The following is a 22,295-nucleotide window of genomic DNA, read 5'->3' on the forward strand; positions in this document are numbered from 1 at the left end:
GGATCTACTGATAACACATTCTGTGAGATATTGAAATAATATGCATTCACGTACACGACAAAACAAGCAAACAGTTAGCCAACCCCTCATCTTACCCCTGCCCACCCCAACACACACCCCGTTCCAGCCCAGTCGGCCTCCCCCTGGTGCCAGTTTCCACCCCATCCCAGGCTGCCAGCCAGGGCCTCTCTCAACACTCCAAACCTCAGGCGCGACCGTACCACAGGACCGTACGTATGTACTGGAGGACGAGGTGTGTATGGCGACGGTGGTGGCGCTTTGCCCATCCCGTATACAAGACTAGTGCAGCCACTGCTGTGCTGTGTGTCCTATGTTTGAAGTTTTAGAACCCGTACAGAAAGTGACATGTTCTTGCCTAACTTTACTCTAGTGCCACATATGACATGCCATGTCTGAGAGGAGTTCCAAGTTAGTATGCCTCGACGGCGACCTAAAGCCCGGAAAGGAAACGATAAAAGTTCTCGTGATCGACTGTCTCTGTCGGGCTACCTTTATGAAGCAGGTCTGTGGGAATCGAACCGTAGTTAAGTCCCATATATTGCATATGATGTAAGCGGCCGGCTAATAATTGCACCATTTCAACCAATAATGGCCATGGCGGACTGTTGCGCAATCGTTATCTGCAGTAACAATAATGTTACTAAATTACTGCTACTAGTGCTAGGCCTACTACGTCTATGCCTAACACCGTTAGATATTGTAATTACTGATAGGACGACTGTACCATACGAGAATAGACACTTTCCAGGGAATGTCAAATATTTAATTAACCAGCCTAGTACACTAAATGAAGAAGGTTCCGGCGGTTCTTGAAGTTGAACTTGAAGTCAAGAGCACAGATCAGACTGAGCTGATACGATAACATCTGAGTTTACATAAGGTTTTTATTCATTTTTGTAAGAATAATCATTCAGTTTTAGGCATACTCGTGAAATAGGCCCCACCGCTGCGTGTCTGTACATACTACGGCGGCTCGCCTATTTATACTCGTGAATTCTGCCCCACCGGTGCACCGTGTGGCGTTCATCGGTGGGTAAGCACGGCGGTGGGGCTTCCTTCCACAGTATAATACTCGTGAATGCGGCCCCACCAAACGGCGTTTATGCGAAATTGATACAGCAGTGGGGCCGATTTCCACAGCATAGCATCTTTCGTCCTCCCTTTCTTCTCGGAAGGACTCCCTAATGTCCCTCGACTAATTTAACGGCCAATTTAACCATAAATACAACCCTACCTAACCCTAAACCCTAACCCTTACCCTAACCCTAGGACCTACCCTTGCTTGCTAACGCACGGGTGCACGCGCACTGCGGTGGGGCCTATTTCACGATTTTGCCCAGTTTTATATTTTGCCAGCTGATTCCACCGAGTATTGTTTTGTCAGAAGAAATTTTTTATGTGTAACTATTTCCAGACTGTAATGTAGACCAGATATGTACATTATTACATAACAAGGAAGATTGATATTCACTGGTGTGTAGGGCCTACCAATGACTTACCGATATTAGGCATTGGTGTTGTCAAGCTACACCAAAGAAAATCACAGTCGAAAATTTATTCTCATTAATACATATGCTAGCAACTCAGCAAGTCAACTTTTAATATACACTGCCAAGGACAAGGTCATACATTATACACACTGTTTGTGGAGTAAACATGGTTTGACACAATTGTGGAATAAATAATGAATAAAAGTAATATTGGAGCAATTGCACAGGAGCAATTCATGTCATGTCACCACCAGTACCTGCATATCCTTTAATGCATAGAGACATGGTAAATGGAGATTCATGTAATGAATAATGGAATCATGTTTGGACAGTAAACATTCTACTTACGATTCCTACTAACTGGTCATTAATGTTATGATTTGCATGAAGTAAAAGACATATACATCTAGATTAAACTGCTTTTACAGTGGGAAATTGGCCTATAATTGGCCAAGTTTCACAATATTTCACTATATTGAATCTGCACTTTTTTGATGGGATCACCTGCCAAAAATGTGTATCCTTCAAATGTCTGATTTAAATGCTTCACCTATCATGGTTAATAAAGAACAAAGTCAAGTTCTGGAGAACCTCTGGCTTCTATGACATCATGTTATCTAACACCTTGAATGCATGAAGTGATGTGTGGAGAGCAGAATTGGAAAGCTTGTGCTTTAATTTTCGTAACATTAATTATTCATTATAGCCCTGACACAAAGGACCGACTGTCAAGATTAAATTTGTCTATGTTTTCTTCTTATCCTTTGTCAAACTCAAGATATAAGAATCACCGACTTTGCAGACAATCCTGCTGTGAAGCTGCCAACACGGATTAGAAAGAAGGCGAGCAAACTCCAGTATAATAAAAGTAAGTCACTTCTTCCTGTTACCAGGTACGTATTCAGTCAAAGCTAGGCAAGGTGTTGTAGGATAAAACAAAGTGCAACATGGCAACTTCCTTGCTTTTACAGACAAGTCAAGTTTCTTGATTCTATGTTGAGATTTACCTTGATTGTTTTAATACTAGCTGTTGTTTTTTTCTTTGTTTCAAACAACTACATGTAACTTATGAAGGATGGAATTGACCTTTGTTAATTGCTGTTTTCATACTAAATGACTTTTAAAAGTTAACCTTTCAACTTTTTAGATAATATTTGTTGACTATAAGACTGTCTTCACTGGAATACAACCTTCTGTCTGTGTCATTAAAAAAAGGGAAGATAGGAAATTAATACCAAAACAAAAATATGAGAATTCCAATGTTGTGTAATATTTTTTTGGGAAGAAAAAATGATTGTACCCTTACATTCCAACCATGCCAGATTAATCAGTGTAACAAGTAGCGATGAGTAAGCAGTCTCATAGATTTTGATAGGAAATTGATCAGTAAGTAAGTGTCTTGGCACTGAAAAAAAATGCTGTTCAGAAACTATGACAGAATCATTTTTAATCAAGCACTGGAATGTATGTGAATTGCACATCAGCTTGAGAAGGTGACTGCTTTCTTTGTCCAACATGCTGAAAAAACAAAACGATGAAAGCTCCCTAGAATTTGTCATTGTAGATTGAAATAGATGAATCAACACTCAAATTGATATAGCTATATTTAGATTGATTTGTTTCCTCAATTTTTCCCCCCTCATTTTGCCTGAATTCTGAAAGTGCAACTCCTTCCTGAGCTATCCACACAAACACAACCCCAGGGAATGAGAAAGTTAGTCATGGAGGAAGAGGAATCGGGCGAGATGAAGAGAGGAGGTGATCAGCTTGATGATGACAACGATTTGAACTGGGACGAGAAGAACTGGGACGATGACTTCGACTTCGATCTTGAGGGTGGGACAGAGGGATCCAATCTTCACCTTGACGATTCATTTGACGAGCAAGAAGAAGACAGCAACACGAAAAAGGTAGCACATAGAAAAGGTGAGTACATCTCTAGTCCTGCTCTCTCAGTGTAACTAGACAAGAATCCGTTAAGACCGCAGAGTCTCAATCTTGAGATCCCTGGTTCAAGTTGACTGGCCAGAGTGGTATCACCCTTTCAATTTCAATTCAATTTCAATGTATTCCCACAAACCAAGAAATTTAGCAATCATACATCTGCCCCCCCACGGAAAAACGCAGTAACTGACATTTTTATGAATGTTTACTTTTTTGCAAAAATGAATAGTTTACCCAATGCTCTCCAATGTTAACAGGTCAGTTTTGCACAAAAAAAAATGAAAGTGACCAAAAATGCAATTTTTCACTTTTGCAAAAAGCAGTAACTGCATCCAGTTGATTCAACTTTTCAAGTTTCCCCACGGAAGAAAGCAGTAACTAACAAAGCCCACGGAAGAAAGCAGTAACTAACAATTTAGTCTAATCATTCAGACTCTGTATAGTCCTTCCTGTATATTTTTTTCCCTAATACCATTTATTTTTTCTACTATTTTTTTTTTAACAATGTAAACAGCAGTTTCTTCCATAATTTATCGGAGTAGATATAAAAAAGATTGTTTCACCAGTAACTTGACTCTGCCCGCAGGGAATCATATGACAAGTTGTAGAAAAAGCTTCTTTCTGGAGACTAGCAAACCTGGCAGACTCAGCGCGCTCAGAGTGTAGAATACGCGTGCAGCTAGCTGCATGCGCGTAAATTCTGCAGCATACTGCACAGTAACTAGCTAACACTGCATCACATCACAGTCATCACTTGCACAGTATTGCAGGTCTGGTACAGTCTGAGTGATCATGCCAGTGCAGCTAACCATGCTGTCACACAGTTTCTGCGGTCCAGGCATGCCTGTAAATCTATCATGAATTGCAGAGGAAAAGTCATGGTAGCCATGGCTTTGGCCAGAACCAGAAAATCTAGGTGAGCTGAAAATATATTGAAGGGAGATGAGCACTAGTATTAATACACTAACGTTAGTCTAACGTTAGATGAAGGCCCTATACGTAGGTCTACCGCGTACCAGATCTAACGTTACAGAGTAGGTAGATCTATTGTTAACTGTTTAGTGTTAGACAAAATGTCAGTAGGCCTAGGCCTAATCTAACGTAATAGATCTAGGTCTAGCACTAACATTGGGCATAGTAGGGTGTCGGATCGTGCCCTCCCTACCTTCGGACCATTGCGCGCCCTATCTCACAACACGCAACTCCCATAGGACGCCGTGCAAACGCGAAGTGCGCCGATTTTGGCAAGCGATTTTGAGCCGGATTTCGCCTTTATTGAGTTTTCCACAGTCGATGCCGACCTCAAATCCTAACAAATTTGGTATCATATGAAAGAAGGAGTTTGTCTCCATCATGTATTAGAGCGCTGGTACATGAATCCGCCAATAAATAGGTGTAAATGTCGTTAGAAACACGTTTATCCCCATATCTCAGCATCTGCTTCGGTACTTGCACCAGCGTGTAGCATGTAAGTAGTTTAGGATATGCTGAATCCGATGGTGTGGTTAGTTTTTCGCTAGCTCCACGTCTTCGACTGTGGATTTTGTCTTGAAAGCACCCCTTGCAATAATTTTTAGGCTGCAGCGAACGTTCGAGGCGGGGCTTCGTATGCAAGGATCCATGGTAACATTCGCGTATTTGGGGTCATGCATATTTAAATTCAACACGCAACGCAGCCACATGGCGTTCGCGGCGCGAAGCTGGATTGCGTGTGCATGATGTGTGTATGTAGGAAGCCTGTGTGTGTGTGTGTGTGTACGTGTGTGTGTGTGTGTGTACGTGTGTGTGTGTGTACCATACGTATACATACGACTGCGTCTGTAGTGCTACTCCTCGCTGCTGTCGCTGCACAGCCAGGCCAGGCAGCGCAGCGGCAGGAACATGCCAGCTACGCAGGCATGCATGGCAGGGCACGCGCTGTCGACAGCTAGCTTGTGTTGCTACAGCGCTACCCCGGTCGACAGCATGATCGTGCAACACTGATTCCACAGCTTACAAATGGACAATGCTAAATGTCACGTACCTTCGTGTAGACTCACAACCACAGTCACAAACAAAACACTATTGACAACATTGACTCTCGCTTTTCTCAGACAGCCGATGTGGCAGTTATCGCAAACAAGTAAGTTGTATGCATACGTAGAGCCACAGATCGATCGTAAATGAGCAGTATTCCTTCCCAGGCCTACGCGTGGAAGACACGATTGAACAGGAAACTGTGAGTACGATCGAGTAGACCTATTACGAGGTTTTTTTTTCAAAAGATTACTATAGCCTGTAGGCTCTTTAATGCTCTTATGGATGGTGGTAATTTGGCATCATTTTCATGCAAGAAGCTGCTGGACGACATACTTCCTGTGCAGCGCTGGCATCACATACATGATCACGGTGCGTGCGTGGCGGCGATCCCCGCGAGCTGCTAATGTACTGATACTGCCGCGCGATGGCAAGGCTAGCTGCCCGAGGTAGCAATGCGCGCTGTGAAAAAGGCATGGGAACGGTCGGCTAGCTGGCGCATATATTCTCGTACGCCGACAAGAGCATGCTTTCGCGCTAGCTTTATCGCGATGATTGGGGGTTGTGTGGGTCTGTAATGTAAACAACTGCGCTGTGTGGCACGGTAAGGGTAGTAGCGAGCACATACAAATGTGTACACACACACACACACACACACACACACACATACACAAACACCACATGCGGTGTGACGACATTGTGGGGGAGTGGCTTCAGCGCTTGTTACGCGTATTTTCTAACCGCTGTACGCTCATTATCCGATTGCTTCAGATCCACACGCGAATGCAACTTTCCGGCGTAATGATTTGGACACATTTTGGAGCGTTCTCGGAGAAAAGTGGGGTAATATTGCTGTGATTTGAAAGTTAAATTTCTCGAGATAGAAACATCGTTTCGCCATGAAATTTGAAATGTGTCTTAATGATGCAATCCTCTTTCATATAAAATAGTTCACAATTCGTTTTTCAGAGAATTTCAAAAGTTACAAAAATGCTTCAGACACCCTAGGCATAGATCTGTAGTCTAGCTTAAGTGTAATGTCAGAGTTCGACTAAGATCTAAGAGTAAGACGAAGAGACTTGATATTTTATTGTCTAGTCCAGGGTCATGTGTCAGGGGCAAGGCCGGGCACTTCAAAGTTCAATTAGGGTAGGCCTACATGTATAGTAAGGGTACTAGGTCTCGCGCAGGGACGTAATGATCGCGCATAGCGTAACTGCGTATAGCAAGCAATATTACGCGTAGGACTAAGCGCAAAATATGCCGATACGCCCATGGAATAAAAATACCTGACAACCGCTAAACATGAGAAGAAAGCAGGTAAGAAATTTTGATTCCAAACAAATTTTGCACCAAATTTCCAATTTTTTGGAACAAATTTTTCACTAAATCTCCAATTTTTTACATTATAATTTACCTACCTTAGCTTAAAATCTTTTTTTAAGGATGTTGTAGCCTAGACGTGTCGTCTCGCTTGTCTCGTTCGTATGATCGTAGCCGATAGAATTCGTAATTTGTTCGATCGATCGTTGATAATATTCTACGAAAGCCGAAGCACGCTACAGCCGCAGAGAGGGGCAGACACTTTCACGCATGAAACTACATAGGGCAGCTGCGCGATCTTTACATACCCCGAGAAGGTGAACGCATAAAAAAAAGTCCGACATACAAACGGCGACAGCGCACTACTCCGTCATCGTATCATCAGGAGATTCTGGGAGGTGATTTTTCTGCATTTTCGTGATATTCATTGAGAAATTCAGGTACGATTATGGAATAACTTCTATTATAAGAGCATTTCAAATTTTTGTGCGCGATATCTAGACCCCTCAACCTACCTTATTTTTACACAGAATGCTATTCAATCGACAAGACCTAGTCTAGGTCTAGCGTTAGGTCCTAGATCTTATAGATCTAGACTAACCAGAAAGTAGAAGAACTTTATAACCTGGTGGTGGTAACAATTCTCCTCCTATGGTCATGTGACATGTGCAGTTACTGCTTTTTTCCATGGGGAAAACAGCAGACTCCTGGCCGTCTGCAGTTACTGCTTTTTTCCGTGGGGAAACTACCCAGAAACAAGGGTGAGCCACCGCAGTAACTGCATTTTCCTAAATAACATTTAAAAAATAATGGAAACATATTTTTTTCCTAGGTATTGTTAGACAACTAGGTATGGTGCATAATCATACCACAAAATTATTTTTGAATGTTTCTGTGTTTTTAAAGAATCTGCAAAAAACACAAAATCGCATTTATCTCAGCTCAGCAGTTATGCAGTTACTGCTTTCTTCCGTGGGGGGGCAGACATGTACATGTGGGATCACATGCATGCATCTTTTAAAAAATTGCATCAGGTTTACACAATGAATGTGGTTAGGGACCGAAATAAACCACAGCTTCTTAACTCGTACCTCCTGCAATTCTCTGAGAGCCTTCAATGCTCCCAAAGGGGATTCTTTTGGCAAGTTGGCACAAAGAAAAGAATAAAGCGTTTGTTGATGAGCTCAAGAACTCTTTGGTTATGCACAAATGAGGCACCTGAATGGGGTCAGCTAAACTCAGAAGCTCCTGAGCTTGGCATCGATTCCTATACACCTTCATTCGAGATATATAGCCAAAAAAGCACACACTTCATTGGAAAAAAGGTAAATTAGGTATTGATACACACAGTTTTCATACAGAAAGAGAACAGATATTGACTGTGTTCTTGGGAAGAGTTAATCATTTTTTTTTTCTTTAGTGCAGCATTCTTTTTTATTCTTTTTATTTGTCTTCAGGTTCAAAGAAAAAGCGTTCAGCTCAGACTCCTGTTGACGAGGGCGTAGTCTATCCCTCAGACCTGTGGTTTGTCCTGGCGAATTACATCCAGCCGACAGACATTGGCACGTTTGCCACCTTGTGCAGGGATGCCCACTGGGCTACGAGAACAGCAACGTTCTGGAGGAAGCTCTACCACAGGTGGGTGTCGGCCAGTCTCCTCATCACTCCCCCCCCCCCCCCCCCCCACTTGTTTGCAGGAACAAACCCTTGTGGGTTGTAAAGGAGTCTGCACCAAGACTACTACATGCACCACTGACACTGTAGCCTCTACAGTACTAGCCTTTTGTCAAGTCCCTCTGGCTGTATGATGGCTATAACTGGCGAGCGAAGTGATCTGTTTCTCACATTATTATTCATGACACGTGAACCGTACTCAATAGTAAAAGGGTTCCGGTCCACCAATTGATGGAATGGTGCGCTCCCCACATTCTCCATCTTGGCATTGTCCAGCCTGTTCGCATGCATCACTGACCACCATTGGAGGCCTGTGGCGTGCGTTCGCCATATGCAAATCGGGCTCGCGCAGACAGACATGCAGATTGGTTGATTTATGCTATTTTGGGGGCAAAAGTCAGTTAAATTCAAAAGGCTAACAGTAGATACGAATTACATCTCAAAACATCCTCTTGCTGTCTGACTCGGCTAGTAGTAGCTCGCTTCGTTATCCCCCATTTGCTCTTCACCATACGGCACGGTAGAGGACCTTGCCAAAAGGCTACTGCAGCAGTACAGGGCCTATGGGACAGTACTAGTGATGCATGTAGTAGTCTTGGCGCAGATTCCTTCCTGACCAAATAGGGTCCCCCCGGGCTCTGCATTCCTATTGGCGAGACCATCAGGGTGACATCTTCATTGCTGCCCTGGAACTAAATTTTAACTCTGGAGGATTTATATCAGTCAGTCTGCATGACAGCTCGATTGTCAACTTGTTTCCAATGTCGCCGCGTTAAGATTATGTAGGATTACTCGTAACAAGTTTTAATAGGAGTCACCTGAATGCCACTGATAACTTGACGAGTTCCAGCTTACAACATAGCCATGAAAGGATTACCAGTAAAGTTGGCTCTGGATTAAATTTGACTTTTAAAGCAGAAATGGGCTTAAATAAACGGGGAGGGTTTGACATTAGGGGCCTTATGGTGTCTTAGAATAATCACTCGGCCAACAATATGAACTCAATTTGTTTTAGGGAAATGATTTTCGGTAACCAACCTTGAAGATACCAGCAGAGTTCATCTACTGGTCATTGCAATTATCGTCATTTTGAACAAATTATTCTAGGGTTGATGACATTTTGATTGTGGGGAAACTGAAATTTTGCTCTTACATGTCCTGTGGATGATCAACTTACGTATAATATACATGACCTGAAATGAGAATACACCAAAATATTTCTGATGGTTTTACCATGTTTGTACTTGAGCTCAAAGACTCAGTATGTGATTATGCTTGTACAGTACTTAGGGAGCTTGAAATAAGCATTTGTTTTATTAAATAAATAACAGCAAACCAGACAACTACATGTAACTCCATTGAACAGTCCATACTTCTCCAAAACACCAATAACAAGAAAAGCACTCTGAGAGTGCAGATCTCCACCAAGCATGCAGCTCATTACCACCACTGATCTTGTTCTTCTGCCCATACTAGTACGTACTTATTATAGCATTGTGTGCTGAAAGTCGTCCAATTTCCCAATATATAAGCCTTTGTTATGTCATAAACCCTCAGCTGCACGGCGAGCCTCGCCCTAGCAGAAACTAGAGCACACACTTTAGTGCGCGCATGCAGACCTCAAATACGCGCAGCCTGATCTCCCAAGTTCATTGACCCTACCTACCAAAATATGTAAAAATCCTTTATAAATTCCCCCAAAATTCTTGGATCACTACCAAAAGTTAATCGTTTGTTACTTGTGTCATTCTCAACCTTTCCTGCAAATTTCATCCCAATCCATTAACTACTATTTGAGTTATTTTGCACATGAACAAACTAACTACATGTAACTAACTAACTAACTAAGGAACAAACAAACCAACAGTAACGAAAATATAACCTCCCCCCTTTGGGGAGGTAACAAGTAAAAACTTCATTTGTTTATGAAAATGAGGAAAAAGCAAGAACTGTTGCAGGGACCTAGTTGCATAAAAGTTCAGATGAAACATAAGTTAGAACATTTAACAAAAGTCTCTTGATACTTGGTTGTGATTGGCTGATACCTGACTTATGTTTGTTTTCTGACTCTATGTTTGATTTTCTGACTTGTGTTTGATTGCATCTTTTTATGCGTGAACCAGTCTATGACCGATAAATGACAAAGATTAAGATCCGAACACTTTCCATATATGCGTCGTGGGAAATTGTAACCTTCGTTAGATTTTCACTTCATTTTTTTTTGTGTTTTTTTTTTTTTTTGCTCATCGGATCTGTCTGTCTCCCTGTCTACCAGTCTATCTTTCTGTTAATGTCTCGAATAGTAAACTTTACTCGTGTGATAACATATAGTGCTCTCTCATTATAACGAACAGGGTTATAACACAATTCTCGTTATAACAAAGTCAGAGCTTAGATCCAAAATTCTTTTTCCACAATCAAATACCTGATAGTTATACTGTATTGTTCGGCTGCAATTAAATTTTGATATTATTAAAGAAAGCTGTTAGCCGCAAGGATTTCCTTATAACAGCAATTGCCTTTATTTCTGTGAGACGAGGATCAAGCACTCACTTTTTAACAGAAGAGCAATGCCCATACAAGGTAAACTCAACTCTCTCCAAATATATTTTGAAAAAAAAGAGGATAAACTCACACAAGATTCTGCCCTTTCTAGAACCATACATTTTATATACCGAGTGGGCTGACAACAACAACAACAACAAAAAGGCAAAATTTTAGGCGAGACAAAAGTGGTAATAGGAGGCACAATGAATTTCCATAGAGTCAAACCTCTCTATAGCAGCCACCTGTCTGTAGCAGTCACTGAAAAATCCCCCTGAGAGAAATGCCGTGTTAAAGACCCGTTGTATAGCGGCCACAAATTTTGTTTCCCTGCAGTAGATTTTAACCTGTCTATAGCGGCCACAGACGGAGCCTCAGCCGAGGAGATAATTCAGCATGTTTTTAGCTCACCTGAGCCAAAGGCTCAAGTGAGCTACATGATTGTATTGCGATCGCCCTTCGTCCGGCGTCCGGCGTCCGTCGTCCGTCGTGCGTAAACTATTTACATTTTCATCTTCTTCTTGAAAACCCCAAGACCGATTTTCATCAAACTTGGCAGGTAGCATCCCTAGGAGGTTAGGAACTCAATTTGTTAAAATGGGCACCATGCCCCACCCAGGGGGCCCCCAGGGGGGCCCAAACCCCCCAAAATTTAGGAATCTGTAAAAATCTTCTTCTCTAGAACCAGAAGTGATAGAGCTAAGTTAATACTATGAGTTAGTACATTGATGACTGTAGTTTCAAGTTTGTTCATGGCAGAATCAGGGGTGCCCCCCTTGGGACCCAGGGGAGGGGGGTGGGGAGGGGTCCTAATGGGGCCTAAATTGTACATTTTCATCTTCTCCTTGAGAACCCCATGACCCATTTTCACCAAATTTGGCAGGTAGCATCCCTAGGGGGTTAGGATCTCATTTTGTTAAAATGGGCACCATGGGAAGGTCCAAATGGGGGCCTGAATTGTACATTTTCATCTTCTTCCTGAAACCACATGATGGATTTTCGTCAAACTTGGCAGGTAGCATCCCTAGGGGGTCAGGATCTCAATTTATCAAAGTGGGCACCATGCCCCACCCAGTGGGCCCCAATCCCCCCAAATTAAGGAATCTTTAAAAATTTTGGCCCTTATTGTACATTTTCATGTTCTACTTGAGAATGCCTGGTCAAATTTTAGTAAAGCTGTGAATAATTTAGATTAGTGACTGCATGAAAGGTGAACTTGCGATACTCAGGTGAGCGCTGGACCCGCAGGTCTCTTGTTTCTTCTTAGTAGCCGTGCTAGTCATTCATGGGCAAAGTTCAGTGATTGCCACCGCTGCATTCATCACTCATTCAGTCATAATACAGTAATGCACTAGTGTTAAGCTTTCTTCACGACTGTACACATGCTGTGCAACAATTTCATAAACACTGGCATTGTTCAATGCATGAAACACACGTGTGCATACGTATATACACATACATGTTCATGTAATTACTAACAGAGATATACAACAGTGATACATTACATGTAGGCAATGCACACAAAGTTACCTGTCTATAGCGGCCACCTGTCCATAACGGCCACTGTAATTGTTAAAAACATGAAGAGTCTTCTTTAAAGAGATTCTATAGCATTGGTTGAGACGAGGATTCAGCTTATAACTTTTTGTGATATACTTAGAAACCACTTCATGAAATGTTAAGGAGCATGCAATTCAAAAAAAGAATTAAAAGACTATTTAAGGAAAATCGGGTTTGAAATGGCTGATAAATATCCAAAAACAAAGTAAAATGAGGTGGTTCTTATAAAAGGTTGAACCCCTCTTTTATTGCGATAAGTTTGTTTTGGATATCCCAGCTGTTCCAAAACCAATTCTCAACTTTGAATTCCTCTTAGAATCATATGCTGTTTCATATTTTATAAGTGATTTCACATTTCACAGTCGTCTAATATATTTCTGTATTTCTGTTTCACCTACGTAATCCAATGTGTCTGCTCCTGTCTCTTTGTCATCTTCACTAAGTCCACAGGACAGTTAGCATTCTTTGTTACTCTCACGCAGTTGTGAATATACCAAATGTGACCCTGCATCACAAAACCAAGAAAAAGTCGCAAGGCATGGAGTTTTAGTTAAGGGCAAATTCTGAAAGAGCAGACTCTAAGCTTTAAAAGGATATATAACTGTGTTGAAATGGACTCTCCTAATCTATGTAAATATTGAAAAGAAAGCACACACTCTGGAAAAGTGTGATCCGAGAAAAGGATCTCAAGTACAGGCTATTCAGGTACAGGGTCTATTCAAGCGCTTAATCTCTATACAAACTGTGCGATGAATGGAAAAAAAAAACAACAAAAAAACAGGATGTAAACCACTGGAGCAACAACAATGAATCGATAAGATTAGTCTGAAATTGAGCATGCTCTATTAGCACATTCTGTCCATGATTAATGTCAAATTTCAAAGCAGTAGCGTTATCCCTTCAAAAGTTAGTAGACTTTAAAGTGAAGATTGTGCAAAGGGTTATCAAGAAGTGAAAAGGGGCCTCTAAGACATGCCTGAACTCACTACTCTGCAAAAGAAGGGTTGTAGAAAAATTTCCGAAAATGCACTTTCCCGTTCATTGCACGATCCCAAACTTACGAGTAATGCAGAAGAAGGGTTACTCTTTCCGAAAACATGAAAAGCACAATATTGACTTTGTTTGCCCATTTCACCTCTTTTGAGTCCTCGCGTAAAATCGAGGGGTGCGACTTTTTGTTCGTTTTGTGATGTATGGTCACAAATGATCAATATCTTTTTGAAATTGGCAGGCTCAAGATAAGATGGGCAAAGCCGATCTTAATTTGCAATTCTTGTGAGAGCATGAGACAAGTGTTAATGTAAAGCAGAAATACTTACACGCTTTAAAAAGAAAATGAAATCTTTCAGGAGCTTTATGTAGGATACACCAGAGTCTGCATTATTAGGCAAATTCAGTGTGCGCCCACTCGAAATTGTATTTACAAGATTTTTTTAAGCACTTTTAGTGGAAGTTCATATCAGTAAGATGTCCTTTGTTTGAACTATTACTACTCATGAATATTTTCACAAATAGATTTGTTTTAGACAAGTTTACAATGTCATTTTACCTCATACTAATTGTGAAATATCATTTTGCAAGGGCTGCTGTGAAAAGTTCACAATAATTGCTTGATACATGTGCTGTTCATGAGATGACAATTAACACTTCATGTGTGGTAGCACTTTTTGTTGTCTTGTGACTATGCTGTGAATTTAGATTTAATCCCTACGAAATGAGACACAATTCTGATTTTTTCCCCCTCCAATCCCAAAATATTATTGTAGAAATATTACTGTCTGAATAGCTGAGGAATAGCTGTGGAAGTAAGGAAAGAATAGGATGAAGAATAAACGGTACTTGACATCAGTTTCTCAAAAAAATAAAAAAAAATAAGAGATTTGATTTTAAACATACAATAAATTGTGTTCTGCTGTCGTAGTGCTGACAGATTTGATGAATGTGTCAGTGATATGTTATGTAAATAAACATATATCACGATACTTTGATTATATTCTGTATTTTGAATCTCTTTTGCTGCTCTTTATCAATATGCTAAGAAATGCCATAGGCCCATAAGCATTGCATGAATGTCATTTATTATAATAGTAATTATTTTTATCATCATTATTGAAGTTATTATTTTGAGGTTGTGCGATATGTACATGTATGTGTACATGCAATAATAATACGATATGTGTATTTAGAATGTTTTAGTTATAATACGACATTTGATGCATATGGGTAGGTCAGTTGTATCACAAAACATCCTACCATATAAAAACTTCGCAAGAAAGCCCAGAATATAAGGAGATGTCATTATTTTTCTCAATAAATCATAACTAAACGTTTTATTCTAGAGACAATTTCATCATAACCATTGTTCACATTTTGTACATATGTTTAACAATATCTAACATTGGTTATACTGATCAACATATTACATTAGGTTGTTTCTCTCCCCAACTCACATTTTAGAACTATTTTGAAGCACCAAAGCTAGGTTTTTGTTTCATCTTAAAATTTTGCATGATGCCTTTGAATATAATCATTGGGCGTAAAATGCATTATGAGAGCAATAAAGTCCCATAAGAGACAGTTGAGCGACTTTATGACATCTTCCTCATACAACATTTGCCTCAGACCATACCGTGAATGCCTTTTGTTCAGTTCGGAGAACACTCCCAACTTGTGGATAAAATGAAAGAAAAAAAAAAAGCACACATCTTTTAAAGGCACCGAGTAAAAGTTGGCGTGGGTATAAAAGAAGGTGAAGGTCATCTGTCTAATTGTCCATCATTCGGTTTGACGTCAGGCAGGGCACCACGGGGAATTTCCCTACTGCTCTTCTTCAGAGCAAAATAAGCAAAATTATGTTCATCAATACAGACACTGTGTGTCTTTTGGAACGGGAAATGTACATTCGCTCAGACTACAGTGTAGGTGTGGGTGTATATTTTTTTCTTCTTGTATTTCTTTTTGTTTTTGTGAGCAAATGTTACTGCACTCAGCCCAGGGCAGTACAGCCTCTACATTGGTAGCAATGCCAATGTGTTCACGCTGGCAGTGCCTCAAGGGACCAACCAATTTATAACTGAGATCAAGCAACGTGACCTTGCATTGCTTTCATAGGTAGCAACACATTACAATTTTCCCAAGCGAGACTTTATCTCATAAGGTAACCAAGGATGTGGCGATTATTCAGTAAAATGAAGGAGAATCTTGAAACATTCACGGCCTGTTCGTAAAACTTTAAGGTGCGTGGGTTTGTTGTTATTTTAATGCTATAATTATCTGTTTGAATGTGAAGGTGAACCACTTTTTCGCTTGAAAGTGTATCTCGATGCCATTGACCTTGAAAACTCTTAAAAAATACATGAAGAATGAATGAAAGAAAAAAAAAGTTTGTCGTGTTGAGAAAGGAAACCTTTAACATTATGACTTCATGAAATTGTGCGGGCAATACCTGTGTGTTTTTATGGCTCCGCCACAAAGTGTCGGCGGAGGCATTATGTTTTCGTGTTGTCTGTCCGTCCATCCTTCAGTCCTTCCGTCCGTCCTTCTGTCTGTAATCGATTTTGTGGACATCATTACTAAAAAAACGTTGGAGGTATCCTAATGGAACTTGGCATGTGTATGTATGAGTGGGTGAAGTTGTGCCTATCAACTGTTGGGTGCACATGATGAAGGACAAAGGTCAAAAGGTCAAGATCAAAATAAAATGCTCAAAATTTCACTATTTCCCCCAAATCTATGCAATGCCTGAAGGCATTTTCTTGAAACTTAGAGCGTATACCCGATAAAGATTCTCTGCTGAGAGTTTTTGGTCATGAGGTCAAAGTTCAAGTGAAATTTTAAAATTTTACTTTTTTCTCCATATCTTGGAAAGGGTTCAATGTACATTTGTATCTTCATGGAACATAGTACATAGGCATGTACTGACTGACAGGGATTATCTAGGGAATTTAGGGGTCGTGGATCAAAGGTCAGGGGGTCAAAGGTCAAGGACAACTCCTCAAAATTTCACTTTTTTCATCATTTATGCAATGCCTGCAGGATTTTTCTTCAAACTTAATGCATACATGTATTACCCAATAGATATTCTCTGGAAAGTTTCTTGCCTAAAGGTCAAAGGTCAAGTGAAAGGGCTAAATTTCAGTTCTTCCTCAATATCTAGACAGTGACTCAAGGTATCATCATGAAACTTTGTACATAATTATTTATGCATGTTCACTGGACAGTGATTTTCTTGGGAATTCTAGGGTCAAAGGCCAGGTTAAAATGTTGATGTATTACTATTTGATACTGAAATTATACTTTTTCTCTATACCTTGAAAATTACTCAGTGCATAGACATTATAAAAAGGATCAAGAGTCAAGTAAAAGTCCTTAAATCTCCAAATACATGCTCTCTTAGAAAATGTAGCCATTCATCCAATTAAGCTTTGTGCAAGGAAAGTGAACACTCAACACATTATAAAATGTCATTTTAATATTTTGCCAATTAGATGAATCTATCATCACACATTGTCAAGACGTACCATAGACCTATTAATAGAATCATACATTATGGCGGAGGCATACCGGTCGCCATAGCGACATTTCTATTTTGTGTATGTGTGTGTGTGTTATATTCGTGCAAGAATTTTTCTAATGCGTTATCATTGTTCTGCTTTTGAATAATTAAAACAATACGAATGGCGAATGCCTGGCACCCGATTGATGTAGACCCTACGCCAATGTCAATGAAACCAACACCCAGATATTAGTGTGGATCATGAAAGCAGCAACATTAGTAAGAACGCATAAGTGAAAGTTTGAGGAAAATTGTAAAATCGATCCAAAAGTAATTATCTTTTAAATTTGCGAAATACATTAAAAAAGAATCGCGGCACGGTCAGCTCGCGGGACCCTACACACATGTTTAATACAATACAATTATATTGTATTATGTATAGGCCTAAAATACATGAATCGATCCTCGGATAGGGGTATAGCGGAGGATGCGGCGTTTTGTTTTGTTTAGTTTTGCTTTGTTTTTTTTTTTTCAACCTGTATTTCTTGAAGTTAACCGCATGTATACCAGTGGTAACGTTCTTGTATCTACCTTCATTGCAACAGATGCGTCAACCAGTCGGCTCAGCTACCTTCTCATCTACGACCTTCCTCGGTAAAACGGGTCGCCGGTCTCCGTGCCACGGTAATAAAAGCACTGTACCACACCCATGAGCCGTACAAGACGGCCGTCAGTAACGTCTCTCCCGTCGGTGACGGCAAGTATTCTCCGGAGGCCGCCACGAACTACACCTGCCTCTACACCTGGTGGTCACGCGGGAGGCTTGGCGGACATTTTACCCACTTTCTGAAGATGCGAGATTGTGCCAAGTCCTGCAAGATACCCACGGGTACGATGGGCCACTCCCAGCCCGCGCTCCATGAGAACCCGGACGGTCGTGACTGTATCATGCGCATACACTGCGCTAGCTTTCAGGACGTGCCGCTGGCGCGTATCATGGGCCTACAGCTCGTGCGGTCGTCGGTCTGTGTTGGTGTGGACATGCGGTACCACCGGTTGAAGCTGGTGTTTGGGCGACTGGACCGGCGTGGTACCGGCGTCCCGTCCAGCCTCGTTACGGTGACCCTGGACCCGGTGATACGGATGGAGGTGCTCCACTGGTGGCATCCGCAGTTCTCGGAGAGTTCCAGGCCCTCCGTGGATAGGGCCATCACGGATAACCTGGTCAACGCGAGAGAAGATCGGTTCTGGGAGGGACTTTGATAAAGACTTACAGTCAACATCGCCGTAGTATCAGATATAATAATGATATGAGTTTATAGATCAAAACACCTTGGGCCTTGAAAAATCAGGTTCCGAATATTCATGAGTGCAATTTCAAACGAGTCCAAAGTCAATTTATCATGATTAAAGCTCTGATTACTTCCGTTATCTCTCAGAATAGTACAGTGTATTACCATGTACTGTCAGAATTGAATTTTCACGCATTATTTTTGTTGCTTCAATCTTCTTCATCGTAATTTCTTATGCGTTTGGCTACTATGCTTTTGATGAGAGTCAGTCTACAAGGAAACTACAGCTCTTTCCTTTGGAATTGTCTTTCGAAAAGCGTTGAAATAGAGCGTGGTAATAAGATGCGCAGGACAAGTTGCGGTGTCTGGTAATCGTTACCCACATCGAGATGAAGGATGAAAGAAATGTGCCCTTTCGCTTATTTCCAAGTGGACTTTATCGTGAGGAGACATACTGTACGAGCTGAAATTTTCGCATACAGATATTTTCGCGAATTGCTACTAGGAGGACATTTTCACATGTTGTTAATTTCGCGGTTGCGAGGTCTATTTCCGTACTTATCTATTTGCACGTTGTTATTTTCGCAGTTCAAAGGCGATTCGCGAAAATCGCAAAAATAAAACCACTGCAAAAATTTCAGCTCGTACAGTAGGTAGCCCGATTTTGATCTTAATTCGCTGACCGCCGGGATACATTCGATAACCACGAATTGCGCCCGTCAGTGAACATGTGCACTGAAGTACCAACAATCAATGTACGCAGACTGGATTCCAAATATTGAAGCGTGTTTCTGAGCTACAGATTAATTAAATCGCTCGTTACAAGTACTATGTCAGGACAGAAGAAACATCCATTAGTGTGAATATGTTTTTAGCAAACTGGTCGATTAATGTCATTCTTACAGACTGCAACAGGTATATCATGGTGTTTATGCTCTATTCAAATTGCGCAAGAGACTGATTTTCTGTTGTTGTTGTTTTTGTTTTTTTCCAGTTTGTTTATCACATCTTACCTTCTTAGTTATTCAGAAAATCTGTGTAAAGAGAACCTTTCAGTTTAATCCCTAAGAACGAGACAAAAGAAAGGCCACGTGAATAATCATCCAAAGAAAATTATGAATGTGTTATGTTACGTAATGACCTACATGTACTAACATTGGCATTCACAAGGGAAAATTTAAAATCAATTTATAATTATGTTAAATAGTGGCAACTTTTAAACAAACAGGAAAATTTCTCTATGATGGTCCTATGAATAAAATTTGTAGTTCAAGTAGGCCTAGTAGAAGTCTTATTTTTTCACGTGTTAACATTGATTTTCTGATTTAGGTGGCATCCCTCCCCCCCCCCCCCCCCATTCCAGGCTTTCTATGTAAGTATTGTTTCGTCCTTGTTAATTTCTCAAATACCTGCTACTGAAATAATTTAGGAATAGTCTGCCGCCAGATATATACGCAGCTCTGAAGTTTAAATGCAGTTAAACGAGGTGGATACTGAGGCATGCATGTAAACGCAGTACGTAACAAATTCCAACTTTTGATGCTTCAAAAAAGCTTAAAGTTTTGAATGATTAAACAAAAAGAATATGACATTGAATTAAATTCGTGTCTATGACAAGTGGATGTATAATCGTATGATTTTTCTTTTTTAACGTCTGTAACTTTTATGCTATGCTGGTGATAACACTTTGCTGGTGATAAGCACACTGTGGCGGGTTTTATTTTTTCTTCTTCTTTTTAAGGCCACTATACCTTCCAAATTTCCGGAACGTTCATTTACCTGTAGCTATTTCTTTTGTTGCTTACTATCGAACGTTCACGGATGAGGTGGTTGTATTCTGACATGTATTTCTGTTTTCTCGTTATCGTGAAATTTAGTTCGTATATACTCAGTGAAAGGGCATGATGTGCTTATTTCTTCTCGTACCGGCCTTGACCTTTAGATTTTATCAAAATAGTACTTGCATGTAGACCTACGTATTCAGCACACAGCTCTTCTGAAGGTTGAGGAGATAGGTTTACATTTTTGCAGTCTCTGTTCGTTTGAACAACACATTTTATCTTTAGTATCTGAATGTGATGCGTCTTCCCCACCTGTAATGAAAATATGGAACGTGTTCTTGTGAGTTACAGAGTACCAGAGTGTGATGCCATAGCCATTCATCTCCATGGAAACATGTTTGAAACAACCTCACCTGCCCCGACTGTTTATGGGCGCGCCAGGTTCCACCTTGAAGCCTTAACAAAAGATTATGACGTCATAGCGGTACTCTATTCTCATTGTGCTTCGCTGTGTCAAAAGATGAAATCCGTACCCACGTGTTTCTTTGTTTTGTTGCTACATTATGTACATGCGTGTTTTTATTCGACAAATGTTATTTCACGGTGTGCGTCATATCACCATTCAAGAGAATTACATATTTTTACATGTCTTTCTTGTTTGATTGACGCTGATTGTGATTTTCATTTTTAAAAATCAATGATTAGTTTGTATTATTATTTTTTTCTTTATGTAAGGCACATTTTATTTCTCTTCCACCACTTCCGAGAAACGGAGGAATATTATATTGATCTTGTCGGCCATTATAACAAAGGGAAGACAGCTGATAGTCTAGAAGACAAACACTCGTGGCCCATTGTGTAGATCTCGATAGTGTGAGCACGCAGTAATTGAAACCGAATCTGTTTAAGGCACATACATGACATAATTGTCCGACTTTTGGCGAATATGATGCAATTGTATCTTCTGGATTAAAATATATGAGTGTATGTACCAAGAGACATAATAATAATAAGAAGAAGAAACAAAAAACTCAATTGATGAAGTCGTTTGTGTTACAGTCCGAACGTGTTTTTGGCGCCAGTTCATGCCGTGTTGTATCCCTCCAGCTTTGCAGTCAGTTGCCCTGTGTGTCCTCAACTTCTCTATTCAAAGACCATCCTATGTCTTTTCTTGATCCCACATTAGGTAAGTTTCTTATTTTCTTATCTTATCTATCTATTACACCTCACGGCTCCTCGCTCTTTGTCTCTTTCATTCATCGTCACGCACGGTTTTATCTTTCCATTTTGTTTCAGATGATGTATCTTTATTTGTTGTGTTTTCCATCGAACGGTTGTTTGGTCATTTGGTTTTGTTGTTGTTGTTGCTGCTGCTGCTGTTGTTTTCTTCTGTGGGGTATAGGGAATTTGTTTTAATCCTTATGCGGGGGACTTGGTTTGAGTGCTTACTGTATCTTGCAGAAGACGTGAGTTTCAAAAGGAATGGACCATGGCCATGGTCATAGATCGGTTGGCTAATAATATTTCCTGCAGCAATTATTTAGTGTACTGAGAACAAGACAAGCCAACAAAACAAACAAACAAACAAAAACGGGAAAAGTACCAAGTATAAAATGCTACTATTTAAAACATGCAGAAATACGCATTAGCCAATTATTTAATCCGAAAGTTTTCACATTCACAAGTGCTAAACCTGGCGAGCAAAATTATGCAGAAATGCGCAAATGAACTTTTATGCGATTCAAAATAATATGCAACTGTTTTTTTTTTTTTCTTCAATCCCGAGTTGTGTTAATAACAAGAAGATAATTATGAAGAAAAACTGGATTTGTTCTGTACCATATTAGGGCCTACCCCCAAAAGACCACACAGAATCTCAACGTGATAGATTTGCACAAGTTGCGAAGAGATTCCACTCCTCTTAACCCGTTCCATACTGAATTCCGAGACCCCCATACCCTTAATAAACAGGCCATCGGGTTCTCGTATAGGTAACGGGTTAAACCCTCCCTGCTGATTCCAGAGACACGTCAGAGAGATCCTTCGATTTACGTAAATTTTGACTTTTTACATGACAAGCCAGTTCGTAGTTAGCTGATGTGCACATTTGTATAACTTGATTAACTTTCTTTCTTTCTTTCTTTCTTTTAAATCT

At 40.4% G+C, this 22,295-nt stretch overlaps 1 protein-coding gene across 1 annotated transcript; it reads left to right on the forward strand.

Moving 5' to 3' along the window:
- The first annotated feature begins 361 nt into the window (after positions 1-361).
- Positions 362-19,139, forward strand: LOC140235706 (transmembrane protein 183-like). The gene is made up of 5 exons (XM_072315719.1): positions 362-523; positions 2,290-2,379; positions 3,174-3,437; positions 8,252-8,432; positions 17,673-19,139. Exons 1-5 carry the CDS (start codon positions 436-438, stop codon positions 18,328-18,330), a joined length of 1,281 nt encoding a protein of 426 aa, XP_072171820.1. The 5' UTR covers positions 362-435; the 3' UTR covers positions 18,331-19,139.
- Positions 19,140-22,295: the final 3,156 nt, after the last annotated feature.

This window comes from Diadema setosum, chromosome 12 (genome assembly GCF_964275005.1).
Source record: "Diadema setosum chromosome 12, eeDiaSeto1, whole genome shotgun sequence".
NCBI classification, from domain to species: domain Eukaryota; kingdom Metazoa; phylum Echinodermata; class Echinoidea; order Diadematoida; family Diadematidae; genus Diadema; species Diadema setosum.